At 33.6% G+C, this 13,519-nt stretch overlaps 2 protein-coding genes across 3 annotated transcripts; both read right to left on the bottom strand.

Moving 5' to 3' along the window:
* Positions 1-1,101: 1,101 nt before the first annotated feature.
* Positions 1,102-2,049, bottom strand: LOC130962637 (dehydrodolichyl diphosphate synthase CPT3-like). Its single transcript, XM_057888824.1, has one exon. It carries the CDS (start codon positions 2,047-2,049, stop codon positions 1,102-1,104), a length of 948 nt encoding a protein of 315 aa, XP_057744807.1.
* Positions 2,050-2,274: 225 nt separating this feature from the next.
* Positions 2,275-11,162, bottom strand: LOC130962286 (mediator of RNA polymerase II transcription subunit 8). Of its 2 annotated transcripts, none has more exons than XM_057888482.1 (12): positions 10,732-11,162; positions 8,114-8,558; positions 7,626-7,750; positions 7,422-7,546; positions 7,163-7,340; positions 6,504-6,617; positions 6,372-6,436; positions 5,632-5,931; positions 5,006-5,212; positions 3,840-3,878; positions 3,334-3,394; positions 2,275-2,767 (listed from the first exon to the last, which is right to left on the bottom strand). In XM_057888482.1, the coding sequence occupies exons 2-12, from the start codon at positions 8,350-8,352 to the stop codon at positions 2,574-2,576; spliced, it is 1,647 nt and encodes a 548-aa protein (XP_057744465.1). In that variant the 5' UTR covers positions 8,353-8,558; positions 10,732-11,162; the 3' UTR covers positions 2,275-2,573. The 2 variants fall into 2 exon arrangements, with proteins under 2 accessions (XP_057744465.1, XP_057744466.1); XM_057888483.1 differs by having other exon boundaries at positions 6,537-6,617.
* Between the last annotated feature and the right edge of the window lie 2,357 nt (positions 11,163-13,519).

Here is a 13,519-nt window from a genome sequence, read left to right as displayed (position 1 = left end):
ATTTTTGTTATTTGACTTTTGAGTTTGTATTTGAATGTGATCATAATATTTCGGTCTATGTAATACTTTTAATTTAGATAATATTTTAAGGTTTATATTAGACTATAATTATACTTTAATGTATTTATTTATATTTTATTTATGGGGAGTGTTAGGTAAACAATAACCATCTTGAACAACATGAATAACCACCAATCAAATAAAAACACACTACACCTCTAAATTTTTCATCTAAATCTTAATATTAAAATAATCATCCGTACACCTAGTGAAATGAACATCCGATATATCTATTGTTCACATTGTTTAGTATTTTTATTGTCTACCTATACTTTTCCTTTATTTATTATTTTATTATAAAACAGTTTTTTCGATTCAATTACAATCAAATCGGTTAAACCTATAAACTAATAAACCAATAATTAAAGTGGTTTGATGACTAGTTCAATTTTCAAAACCTTGGATAAAACTAGAGTCTGCACTCTACTTCAGTGTTTCGAATTGCAGAAGAGGAAAGCTTTTTTTTTTCAAGAGTAAATTAACAATTAAGCCTCTAAACTTTTGAATAATTATTTTGTCAAATATGAACATACGTAATTAAATAAATATGTCAAATTATTTTACATAAAAACTACATAATATGTATTATTTGTAAATTTTTTGTTAGTATGAGTGTGTGGTACCCGATAATTTTATCATTTTTATTTTTATAATAGCTTATTGAGGCTAAACACGTAATTAGGATTTGTTAATTGTCCCACAGTACACTATTATTTCATTTGCATTAGTTTATTCATGGCATAATTTGTGCTGTTTTTTTTTTTTCACCAACAATTTTCTTTGCTTCTTGACTTTTTTTAGCTTTTACTATGCTAAAAGAAAATAATAATACAAAAAAAATTATTTATAAAGGCAAAAATGTTTATTAACCAAAAGAATTAGCCAAAAACAATTAGAGTGCCTTATTTAGTATTCATTAATTATTACAATAATTAATAAATATTAAATAAGACAAATTCTAGCTGTTTTTTTTTTTTTGTCTCTCTACCATTACTGTTTATAAAGATGTAGAAACTATGTTAATGAGATAAATCAAAATAACTATAATTGTTTTCTTTTCTTGTCCAAATAAAAGCAACTCCTTTGGTAGTTCAAAATAGCCCAAACAAAATGCCAAAATCCAAAATCTGGCCAAAGAACAAATGGTGAATACAAGTAACAAAATGTGCTTTGCCACAAAAGAAAATTGCTTAATCTATTCTCCCCTGAAGTCCTAATCAAGATATTAGGGCATGGGGCAATTGCCATATACATGTTCCTCTCAACATCTTCCAAATTTATCAAACACATTGAATCATCATATTCCTTCAAATAATCCCTCCTAATCTTAATTAATCCATACCCTGAACCACTTTCATCCAAAACCCTAATCTCATCACATTTTTCTTCACAACATTCCTCTAGGGAATGCAAAATCTCTAGGGTGGAATTATATGCAACACAAATAGAAAGCACAACTCTAGAGTTATTAACAGTTGCTTCCATGATCCTTTTTGCTGCCAACCTTAGAGGCTTATCAAGAAGTTTTAGGTCTCCTACAAAATGAACTCTCATGCCGAACCGATTCGCGATGTTGATACTTTCGTTGTTTTCGTCCATGATCAACGATTCGATCTTCTCCTTCATAAGGTCCATTAGGAACCTTGTTTCCTCAGGACACCTCTTGAAATTATCAATGCTGAATGCAAAGATTGTTACATATCTTACACCTAACTCATAACAAAGATTGAGCATTGAAATGAGAGAAAAGAATCCAGCTTTGTAACCGGAGCCTTCAACCAAGTTGTTCTTTTTAGCATACCTACGATTCCCATCCATGATGAATGCAACATGGATTGGGATTGGACCAATAGATAGAGCATGAAGAACACATTTTTTTATCAAATAAATTAATTTCTCAAAGACCCCATTAGTTTGTTCACACCCATCATTGATCAATGCTATATCAGAAATCTTGAAGTGCCGTGGATTCACCATGAAAAAATCCATCTTTAATTTTCAACGGAAACAAGAGAGGAGAGTAAAATGAAGGCACTAGACCTGTTTTTTCTTTTTATATACATTTTTTTATTCCTATAAATTTGGCAAAACTTGTTCATTTATAAGCACTCTAAGAATAAATTCCTGAATTGTAGATAAATAGATACCACTCAAGATTTTTGCATCTCAATTAAAGTTTCAAGGAGTAGCTGTGGCAAATAATGGTAGATTCGGTTTAGGTTAATTGAATCAACACCATCAATATGAATAAAATATATTTGAAAATGCCTACAAGGGATTACTCAAGTACAATCAAATTTTCGGAAACACTTAAATATCCTCTCACACATTACCAACATTTTAGCAGGGTGAAATCAAATATAAACGGATGACAATGCAATGAATTTTATTACATCAATGATTTTGAAACTCAAAATTAGTATAAACTCTAGAAAGGGAGAATTGTTAGTGATCATGGGTTCCAATTTAGGTCGAAACTTGTGGCATTATACATTTGGGTAACAAAAAAAGTATCACTGTTGTGGATTTTGCTGTCTCTGTTGGTTGAAATTGGGATGATTCTGTTGCGAGTTCTGAAGCGTCACCATATTGGATTGGAGATTCTGAGCATTTGACGCCATGCCACCAAATGCGCCTTGCGATCCAAGTTGCTGCTGTTGTTGTATGGACATCATACCACCAGGATTGCCACTTCCGAGGTTAAACACTGCAAATTAAATCCCCGGATTTCGTCAGTACAAAGTATATGGAATTTCCTTCGCTACCGATGCTCGTTTCATAATAAACAGCTAAGATCTAACCATAAGCTTCATAAATTCGCAAAATCTCAGTCACAAACAACATACGGTACATCTGTACCAGGTAATTTTATAAGGTCCTTAAACCCTAAATCCAAACACAGAAGGTTCCGTAACTAAAAAGCAGCTCGGTGAATAAGCATCCCGTGTCAACGTAGGATCCAAGGAAGGGCCGCACTCAAAGGGTGTTTATGTAACCTAACGTGATAATTACATCAATGGCTGTTTCCATAGCTTGAACCTGTGCCTTGAGGTCACACAGAGATAACTCAATCGTTGCTCTAAGATTCCGTAACTAACTAATGATAAAATAAATTACGAGAAACATTTGTGAATCTTCACCATCGAGTAATGTGTGGTCCACGCATACTTGAAGTGGAAGTCACACTTCATCTTATGATGGTGAGATGACTGAGTACCAAGATTCTTATTATCACTACTCTAAATGCAAAGATATTAAGGAATAAATTCATACTTTGATCACCCAACATTTGTGTCGCATGACTTCGCTGAGGGTTGTTTCCGGGTAATCCAAACTGAAAATGTAGAGTACAAGTTTGAAATGTGATTCTCTTGTGATAAGGTTAATCAAGCAAGTAAAGCTGAGCAACTATATATATTCTAAGTAGTTAAGAAATACAAAGTGATAGAAAAAAAGTAAAATAAAATTGTTATACAAAATGAATGCAATGCTTTGATGATGAAAATTGTGTTACAAAACTTGTTTTAAAAAAAAAAAAAAAATCCAAGAACAATGGGATGGGGACAGATACAACTTTTCTATCTATTGTGTCCTAATTCTATCATTTATATTGAGACACTAATCAAACACAACCTAAGCACTAAAGCATGCAATTAACAAATCACAATACATTATGGATTTTCAATTTCTTCAACTTCATTTCTTTCATATCAGCCAAACAAAATTTTAACTTAACCAAGATCTATTAGGAAAAATGCATTTAGAGAAAACAGACAAACCTGCATCCGTGAGGACATAGTGGCCGAAATGTTTGGAATCTGAAAGGGGAGGAAAACGTCAAAAAAGCAATTATTGCAGAAGAAAAGTACATTAACAGTAAGGGTGGTAACAAAAGAAACCATTGTAGAAGCTATCATTGCAGAAGAAAAGCGCATTAACAGTAAGGGTACACGAAAGAAACATGGCAATAGAAAACCAATTTGGGTTATATTGTTAATTTTATATTGTGATAACTGCTACTAACCAATCAGAGACTCTATATCTCCAATAATTCCATTTTGAACAAAAATGAGTAGATCACAACACCATCTTCCTAACACAAGAAGCCATCCGATCCCACTACCTAAGAGAAACACTATTGAAAGAAAAAAAAGGAAAACTTTTCCATAGCCCCATATGAATAAGGTGATCCAATTTCAAAGAAATTATTAGATAAATTTGTTTTATAGATTCAAATGTACATACATGTTAACAAGGTACAAAATAAGAGCTATATGATCACATTTTTATTTAAGTTCATTTAAAAAATAAAAAATTGGGAGAAAAATGATCTACATGATAGATTATTATATTTCAACTCAACAGGTGAAATAATAATGACATTTTATATAAATTTATTGCGAATTTTAACTATACTTAAAAGTGACATAAATTATCCTAACCGTACATGCTTATTGTAACAAAACTAAAATGGCTGATTATGTTTGGAGTGCAAAAACTTTTGAAAACCACACCTAGTCTATGAACCGGCAACAATGTGCAATGCTGAAATAATTCAATAACACATCGTAAAACAAGTACACATAACTAGACTTTCCCTCCCCATTTTCCAAAGGAAAAATAATGGAGATAACAACAAAAAATACTTCACCCCAAAAAACAAAAGATGGGCAAGGAACACAACGAAGCAAAAGTAATGATTATGCTTCGGACTCCAAAAGACAGCCTTCCTTCAAAGTTTTTCTTATATCTTTCTTTTAGTTTATTATCACTTTTAGGGTTGTCAAAAGCAAATATAGCACAATCAGATTGTCAAAATAATACAATGAATTGAACTATTCTAACTCCTCCCATTAGCTGTTCATGATAGGTAAAAACTGGTAGTCATAGTAAAGGGGAAAAAAAGTGTGTTGTTTGATTAAACTATATTAAATAAGTAATGTACCATTTGGGTATTAGGTGTTGTTTGAGCAGCACTGAATAACGCACTATTAGCAGCCCCAGAAAACTGTCCTAAACGAGTAATTTGATTTCCTTGAGTTAATTGGCTTTGACCAATGCCGTGTTGAACATGTCCTGAAGCAAGCTGCCTACCCTGAAATTGCTGATGCCCAAGTGATTGAGAAAATTGCATCTGATGTTGTCCATGCAACTGAGGAGGAAAGTGAAGCGTGTTACTACCAATGAAAAAAAGAGAAGCATAATAATTTGGTTATTAAAATCATATGGCTTGATCACACAATGTAACCGATTTGGTACCAATCATAAGTTTCTAAGCAAGTTTATAACACATCAATTCTCAAGCCATGACTAGGCCAGCCAAGGGACCGATTCTAACGCATACCAGCCAAAAGGTCCAATCTCACTTCCACAAATACACTATCCCTTTGATAGAACAAAGATAATTATTGAAAACAGCCATATAGACGTGCCCAGAGTGAGTTGCTCGTTCACAAAAAGATAAACAGACTATATAAACCTTTTGTATGTACGATTCATATAACCTAGTCGCTTGAGCCTACTCAATGATATACAAACCCCATGAAGAGTACATAGCTTGCAAATTTTTACCTGTCCCAGTCCTTGCATTGCAGATTGCCTGAACTGTTGCTGCTGGGCAAGAAGTTGCTGTTGCTGCTGTTGAGGTAACTGCATCAGTTTCTGCCGTTGTTGGGCCTGCACTGGTGATTGTTGCTGCTGCTGCTGTTGTTGGGTTTGCTGCTGAGGGGATGGTGCATTCATCATACTTGCGGAAGACCTGGGTGAATTGGCATATGGTAACGGTGATGCTGTAGTGTTGTCAAAAGAAGTGGCGCTGGTTGCAGCAGATGGAGAAGCCGCAGATCTTCCCAAAAGTTGAGATCCTGAGGCCTACACTGATAATGTTAGTTAAGATACCCCAAAAACATACCCCCGAAACAAACAAATAAACGAAAAATGCATATTGTTCAAAATTCCAAACCAAAAGAATGAGGTCAATAATTCTCTTAACATAGCAACAAGGAGCATAGATGATAGGAAATATACAACAGATTGGATAGAGAAGGTTAATTGGGGAATCAAACACACAGCCCGAATTTTGTTAGTTCTGAAGTCCAATAAATTCTAATATACTTCAACAGTTTAACTTTAAAAGGAGAAAAGAAAAAAAAAAAAAAGAAAAACAAAATATGGCTAAAGCAACAAAAACCAAGATAGTAAGTACTCATGGATCCCCTTTGTATATAATATTGACTACAAAAAGTGAAAAAGATAACAGACTACAAATAAACATCAGAACATGAAACTTTCAAGAAATGACAATGGCTAACCTGTACCATTGGATTCTGACCGCCCATGCTGTTTGATGACAGCGGGGTATTCTTCATATACATACCTGTAAATAATAAATGTCACTCAGTGCTAGAATGATAAAATCAAAAGGTGAGTTCAAAGTGACTAACTGTTGTTAGATGCATCAGGAAAAGATTGTGCACCCTCATTAGGAGTAAATGCTTCTGCCAAATGCATTGGAAGTGCCGGAGTAATCTGTCTCTGATCTGGAGGTATCCGTAATCCTGCATGAAAAACCATTCCATCCAAATGATCATCGTGAAATTAAAGAACATGCATATGAGGAGAATCTTTAATATGAAAGTGTATATTTTCCACAAACAACTGCTTTCTCCACAATCCACTAGTCAAAACATCTTATTGTGCACTAGTCCATATAAATTACATCAAGTCTAATGCTACAAGCGTACAATAACAGGACTACCCTTATGAAAGAAATTTTGGAATCAGAGATAAAGATATGCGGACTGAACAACCTCCAGTTTCTTTTAGAATTAAAAAATGCTACCGATCCAAAGTTGAATGCTGTACTTCGTTAGAATGTCAAAAATGTTTTGACAGAAGTTACAATGAAGGTGCTGTAGTTAATGCAACAAGAGCCCCATGCCTTAATAATATATTCTGGCGGTGCAACAATTTATTCCCAGATTAAACCATTTTATACATCACCCCTGGAAGCTAAAGCATGTTTTTACTGTATAAAAATATCAAAACTAAGAAATAAGCATAAGCAAACATCATAGAGATACAGTTTGGATAAAGCCCTCACCAGTATTGACAGCAGCCCGGAGTAGATTTTCTTGCTCTTGAATTTTGGCGGCCTGACCCTTGTCTAAAGTTGGGGTAATAGTTGGGCCCTGGCGAGTTCCAAAGCAATAGGCTTTGCGAGTGTCTGCCAAGACTTTCTCGGCACCTTCACAGGCCGCTGCAATCATATCAATTCTAGCCTGTAAAAAGAATCTAGAATCAAAAGATATGGCAATGGCAAGGTAAACTCAATCCATCAAGTGAATGGTCATGGGAATAACCTTGAGCTTTTCAATTTGAGTAGGTATGGGGAGGTTTTGCATCCCCTGAAGCAATTGATCTCTCTTGGAGCTATCTTCCGTCTCCATTTCAGGGAGTAGTTTGGACGAAAGCATAACAGGAAGTACTGAATGAAATCAAAGAATTCATTGAATTCAACAATAAGAATAGCAACAGAATAAGGGAAGGGAGGATTGAGAGCATACTAGTTGCATTTTCAGCATTAACATTCTTGGGATAGACTAGAAAAGCCTTGGAGACTTTCTTGATTTCGTCAACGATGTTGAAGAGCTCAAGGTTAACCATGGAGTACTGCCCCAGAATGTCTTGCCTATGCATACAAGAAAGGCTCAAATTAAGAACTAAGAACTAATCATTCATCAATCCCTTTCAATTTGACTGAAGTACCCAAATCATCCATGAAAAATCATATCGCTCACAGAATTTACCCATAGATAAAGCAGAAATTCACTCGATATACCTCAATAACTGCTCCCCTTTACAAACCACCAAGAAAATTGCCTCGAAAAGATTATATTGTCGAAACGAATCATTTATTAATTCATTTCAATTTCAGTGAAGTTTATCCAAGCTACTCAGAAAATTACAGGCTATTCTGGCGGAGAATTTGTTGAATGAATCAAAGCGACAAGAACTAATGATTCATTAGTAATGAATTGATTAGAAGACTGACCACTTGGGGGTAGTATTGGTGCGAGCGTAGGCGTCGAAATCTTCGAGGATGCGAGAGATGGCTTTGAAGAGGCTGATGGCGCGTGTCTTCACTTGCTCCAGGTTCAGCTGCTGCTGTACTGCCTGATTCAGCCTCTCTCCCTGACCCTGACCCTGCCCTTGCCCCTGCCCCTGCCCTTGCCCCTGCCCCTGCCCTTGCCCTTGAACCTGCCCGGCCTGCCCCTGAACCTGAACCTCCATGGCTGCCTGATATTTGTTATAGTTATAGAGACTTATGTGCGGATGCTACAGCTGCCGCCGGAAGCCGCGACAAATTGGCAACCTTGCGGTGGCGGCGTTGAGATGGTGCGGTGGTGCAACGACGTCGGAAGGAAGATTCAGAGAGCAGCACTGTTGCGAGTTAGTTGCCGGGTCCGCTCTATCATTCCCGCTGCCTTCTTATTTCCCTGTAAATATTTATTTGACTAAATTACCCTTCAGTTTTGGGCTTTGGCCACAAAAATATATTATGAAAAAATAAAATTATATTTTGATTTTATCCTTTTTAAAGATAACGTCGATTTAATAAAATAAAAAATATAAAAGTTACTTATACTAACCATATATTAAATTTATTAAAATATTAAAAAATCATTAAAATTTATTATTTTTAATTATTAGTTAATTATCAATATTTAAAGTATAAAATAATTATATCAATTGAGTTAATAATTAAATAATAATAAAAAATATTAAATTCTGATCATCTCATAGTATTTTTTTAAAAATTAAATAAAAGTTCTTTCGTTAAAACAAAAAATTAATAACCACGTTTTTATGTATATTGGTATATATAGTTTTATATATTTTTCTAATAAAATAAACAACTATCAAAAAAAACATTTCACGTTAAAATAATTTAACAATATTGAAGTTAAACTTTTTCATAAGTACTAAATACGTATTTTTATATGATGATTGATTTTCTTTTTTATCCGTATACTGTTCTGAAAATCAGACCGATTATTAAACCTTTTTAATTACTGGTTTATTAGTTTATTAATTTAACTGGTCTAACTGTAATTTAACCAGAAAAATCGTTTCATAATAAAATAATAAATAAATTATAAATAAACATTCTAAATATTTTTAAAATTTAAAATCTTACATAAAATATCACTAACTAAATGTAATTAATCATCAAAATATGCAATAACTTCCTGAAAATTTGTTGACAATTAATATAGTTATACTTCCATTAAAAATAGCTAGATTGAATTACAATGTACAAGTTAAAGATAGAGAATATTGTCTTAATATAGCTAAGTCAAAAAATAAAACAAAAAATGATAGTATTGCACAATAAACACACAACAGAGGCTGAAACCAAAACACAACAAAGCCTGAAACAAAAAGGATCCAACGCGGAGGACGGGTGGCAAGTCGGCGGAGATCAAGAACAGGGACAGTGCAACCAAACAATGAACAAAAACAATGAAAACAGAATTTTTTTTATATAACAGAACAATCAAAACATGAAACATACAATCACTAATTGCACGTTTTTTCTTCATAAGAAGAGAACAATGAAAACATGAAGCATATAATAAATCAAAAGATTACCAATTGCAAATTTTTTAATAAGAACAGAAGTTAGAACAGTGAAAAATGAAGAAAGATTATCAGTTTTCAACCCAATTTTAAGAAAGTTCATCACAATAATTAACAACAAAAAAAGGCAATGAAGGAATAGTGAATCAGTAACATAGGCAGTGCAAATTCAAGAAACTTTAATAAAATTTAACTACAGAGTGCAAATTCAAGAAACTTTAATAAAATTTAACTACAGAAACAGACAGTAAAGCAGTAATACCAATCAACCAAGTTCTGACTAGGCATTCGAAAAAAAAAAGAATCAAAAGAACATTTAAATCACAGCAAAAACACAACAACAATAGGAACATTTAAAACAAAGCAACTCAAAAAAAAATCTAAAAATCACCATTGCTGAAAACAATGATTTGATACGTGTATACTCAGAATTAAAAGCTAAGCTTACAGGAAGGTGAATACCCAAACCAAAGAACCTTCAATCACAGCTTAAATCAAGAACAGAAAATCACAACAAAAACAAAAAAAATAAGAGTAACAGAAGAACAACAGAACAACAACACAAGAACAATTAGCAAATTAACAAGTTCACAATAACAGTTAAAATTTACCAGAAGAACACTAATGCAAGTGGAATCATCATGCTAATATGTTTTCTGTAAAGATGCTATCTGTGCAGCTAAAATTTTTTAATTACTAAGATCCAATTATTCTAATTTCACATGCAATCATCTTACTAAGCTTCTAAAAGCTAGAAATTATAAAACCAACCAGAAATATGGTTAAAGCATTTCCTCAAACATGTTGAGTGCGGTAAAATTAAAACGAAATAAGGGAATTCAAAGCTTAATATCAATGTGATAGAGAAGAGAACATAACTATTGTAAGCTTTAATTCAGTCTATGAAAAAATCCAAACCACTACCAAATCAAATAGTTGCTTATTGTAATAAAAATCAGAAGTTGCAGAGTTTGAAGCAGAGTGTTGTTGTGTGAGTGCATTGTCTGGTGGCGGGTTTAGGGAACTCACGGAGGCGACAAAAGAGAGCAGTTCGACGGCTAGGTGGAGCGCGCGGGTTGGTCGCAGAGTTTGAAGCAGAGCAACGTGGCTTCCGGACGAACGCAAATGCGAACTCGAACGGTGAACGGCGAGTGAACGCGAACGGTGAACGCCGAGCGAACGTGAACGGCGAAGAACGCGGACGAAGACGACAGCTGAACGAAGACGCGAACGTGAACGGCGACGGAAGCGCGGCTGAGCAGACAAAGACGACCGACGCCGAGCTCGAGGAAGCAGCCGCAATCGATGACAGCGAACAGGGGTTGAAGTCTTGGAGCACGAGGGAAGCTAGATAGACGGACGGATGGCGAACTTTGAGTGCGACGAACGGCGGCAGTATGCCACTCCTTGCGGCGGTGGTGTAGGCTTACAGTGCTAAGTTTTTTGGCTGGGTTTGTGGGATTTCTTCCTGAATGAAAGAAAGGGAGAGTGGAAGAAAGAAACGAAGGGGCTTCCGTTTTTGTGTAAACCGGGCGGGTTCCGGTTCGGTCCGACCGGATGGTTCTAGGCCGGTTCACAGTTTCTCACCGATTTTCTAAACAATGGTTTTATGTACCTGACGAAACCGTTAATGTTGTCGGTTCGCTGTTGAACCGGTCCAGTTTGCAAAACATTACTATGTCTATAATATAAAACTAAATTACTAGTTTTAAAATAAAACATAATAAATTTTTCTAATATTTAAATGATATAGTAATAATTTATATTTTTAAAAATTCAGACCGTTTAGACTTTTAATCTTATATTTAGAACAATACTCTATTTTTTATAATAAGTTTTTGGTAAATTAGATAGATAAATAAATAAAGTACAAGTTAAAATTACTCTACTGCAATGTTTTTAAAATAACTACATTTCAGTCTTGTATTTATCTATATCTATATCTATATCTATATCTATATCAATATATAATGTCAATATATAGAGTTTAGTGTCCACTTTTTTATTTCTTATTTTAATTCTACTAATATAATTTAAAATTATTTTATAGTTATTTATTTCATTAACAGTTACAAAAACTTCACTCATAACTTCTATTCAACTATTTATTCTCACAATCTTCTTTTTTAATTTTTCACCTTTTTTTTATTCTCCTTATTTATCTTCTGAACAGTTTTTTATATGAAATAATTATTTAAATAAGTTTTTATAACGTCTTAAACAGTTAAACTAGATAACGACTATGCTAAAAGGTTGATTTTCGGGACCATATACAAAATGAAGAAAAGAAAAATTAGAAGCCAACAAATATTTAATCAGTGGTGATAAATAATTTTTTATGGATCTTATTATATTTTAAGATATTCATTTGAATTATATTTTGTTTAGTTTTATGTTAATCTTTATTTGTATCGTGTTCTGAATATGCTTGAAAGTACTGTACTCGCAGTTTCGTGTCATTCTAATTATTCTATTATAGGTTTTTTAATCATAAAGAATATATCTTTTTTATTCTATTTTTTTATAATTTCATTCATTTTTGCTGCTTCTCTTTATTTTGAGAAATGCTATTTGTACACCAAAATCAGTCACTAAAATCAGCCACTAATGTATTTGTGTATAAATATATGTGTGGTTTAATTTATTTTCATAGTGTATTTATATTTCAACATGTATTTTATACTGGTGACTGACTTTAGTGGTTGATTTTAGTATACACGTAGCATAACCCCTTTATTTTATACATGTTGCTATAATTTTCTTTTTGAGATTTTTTTTTACACTTTCGACTGCATCGCCTCTATCGTTATAAATTTTATTTAGTCTTGTTGCCATTATTAAATTCACCTGGAACTTCCATCTATATTTTTTAGGGGTGTTCATGGCCCGGCCCGCTCTGAAGATTCGGATCGGTCCCGAACCTTTTAGGGGCTAATTTGGTGTGATTTCACCGAATTTAGGGTTGGGTAAGGGTCTCAAAAATAGACCCGATCATTATTTTGGGTCGGGTCCGAGTCATAGCTCGAGTCACCCGAACTCGGCCGATAACCCGGTCATCATACACAATTAATATTTTGTGTTATTAGTGATTGATGATGGTTATTTTTATGTGAAATTTAAGTATTGTAAACCTTAATATTTTGTGCTATTAGTCCTTATAAGACTATAAGTTAATGTTTTATGTTTAAAATGCATAAGACTTTAGACTAATGTATAATATTGTGTTATTTGTATTGATTTAAATATTTAGTGTTATTAGACAATATTAGTATTGATTGTGGTTGTGCTTTAATTTTAGGGAAGGGTTGGTTCTTATTATATTTTTCTAAATGAATTTTACCATGTCAAATAATGGTTGGAGTCATGGAAATTTGGATATTTTCACATGCTAGCTTACAAGAAGGTAATGTTAATGGCTCGGTTTTTACCCAGTATAATCGTGGCCCGAAAGTGTGTAGGTTTCATCGGGTCTATGGCCAGGTTCGGGTCTAACAAATAGGCCCGATGTAACACCCTAATTAGCCTAAGCTTTGCCTCGTGTCGTAAAGCAAAGGTTAATCAAAGGTTACGACCGTTCTAAGCTCATACTTATAATATATAGAAGAGATTAATATAATCTAAAAGTCTGATGAAGGATATAGCTCAAAATACAGGGTTTGAAAAGCGCAAAACGTACTAACTTAAGCCACAGGATAAAGATATCATATAACAAAAGGTAATAGTAGAATATCATAAGAATCTAGCCACGGCTCGCGGAGTTTAAGCTGGCTAGCTATATACAGACATAACAGAAACAGACAGTAAAAACAGCTTATAC

The sequence above is a fragment of the Arachis stenosperma genome, chromosome 2 (genome assembly GCF_014773155.1).
Source record: "Arachis stenosperma cultivar V10309 chromosome 2, arast.V10309.gnm1.PFL2, whole genome shotgun sequence".
Classification (NCBI taxonomy): domain Eukaryota; kingdom Viridiplantae; phylum Streptophyta; class Magnoliopsida; order Fabales; family Fabaceae; genus Arachis; species Arachis stenosperma.
This window is presented reverse-complemented; position numbering and strand designations above follow the sequence as displayed.

What these genes read in the sequence shown, in the direction of transcription:
- LOC130962637 (XM_057888824.1), bottom strand. Translation starts at nt 2,049, where the DNA reads ATGGATTTTTTCATGGTGAATCCACGGCACTTCAAGATTTCTGATATA.
- LOC130962286 (XM_057888482.1), bottom strand. Translation starts at nt 8,352, where the DNA reads ATGGAGGTTCAGGTTCAGGGGCAGGCCGGGCAGGTTCAAGGGCAAGGG. An exon ending in CAATGCAAGGACTGGGACAG is followed by an intron (nt 5,213 to 5,631) that starts GTAAAAATTTGC and finishes TTTCCTCCTCAG; the next exon opens with TTGCATGGACAACATCAGAT. An exon ending in CAACACCTAATACCCAAATG is followed by an intron (nt 3,879 to 5,005) that starts GTACATTACTTA and finishes CTCCCCTTTCAG; the next exon opens with ATTCCAAACATTTCGGCCAC.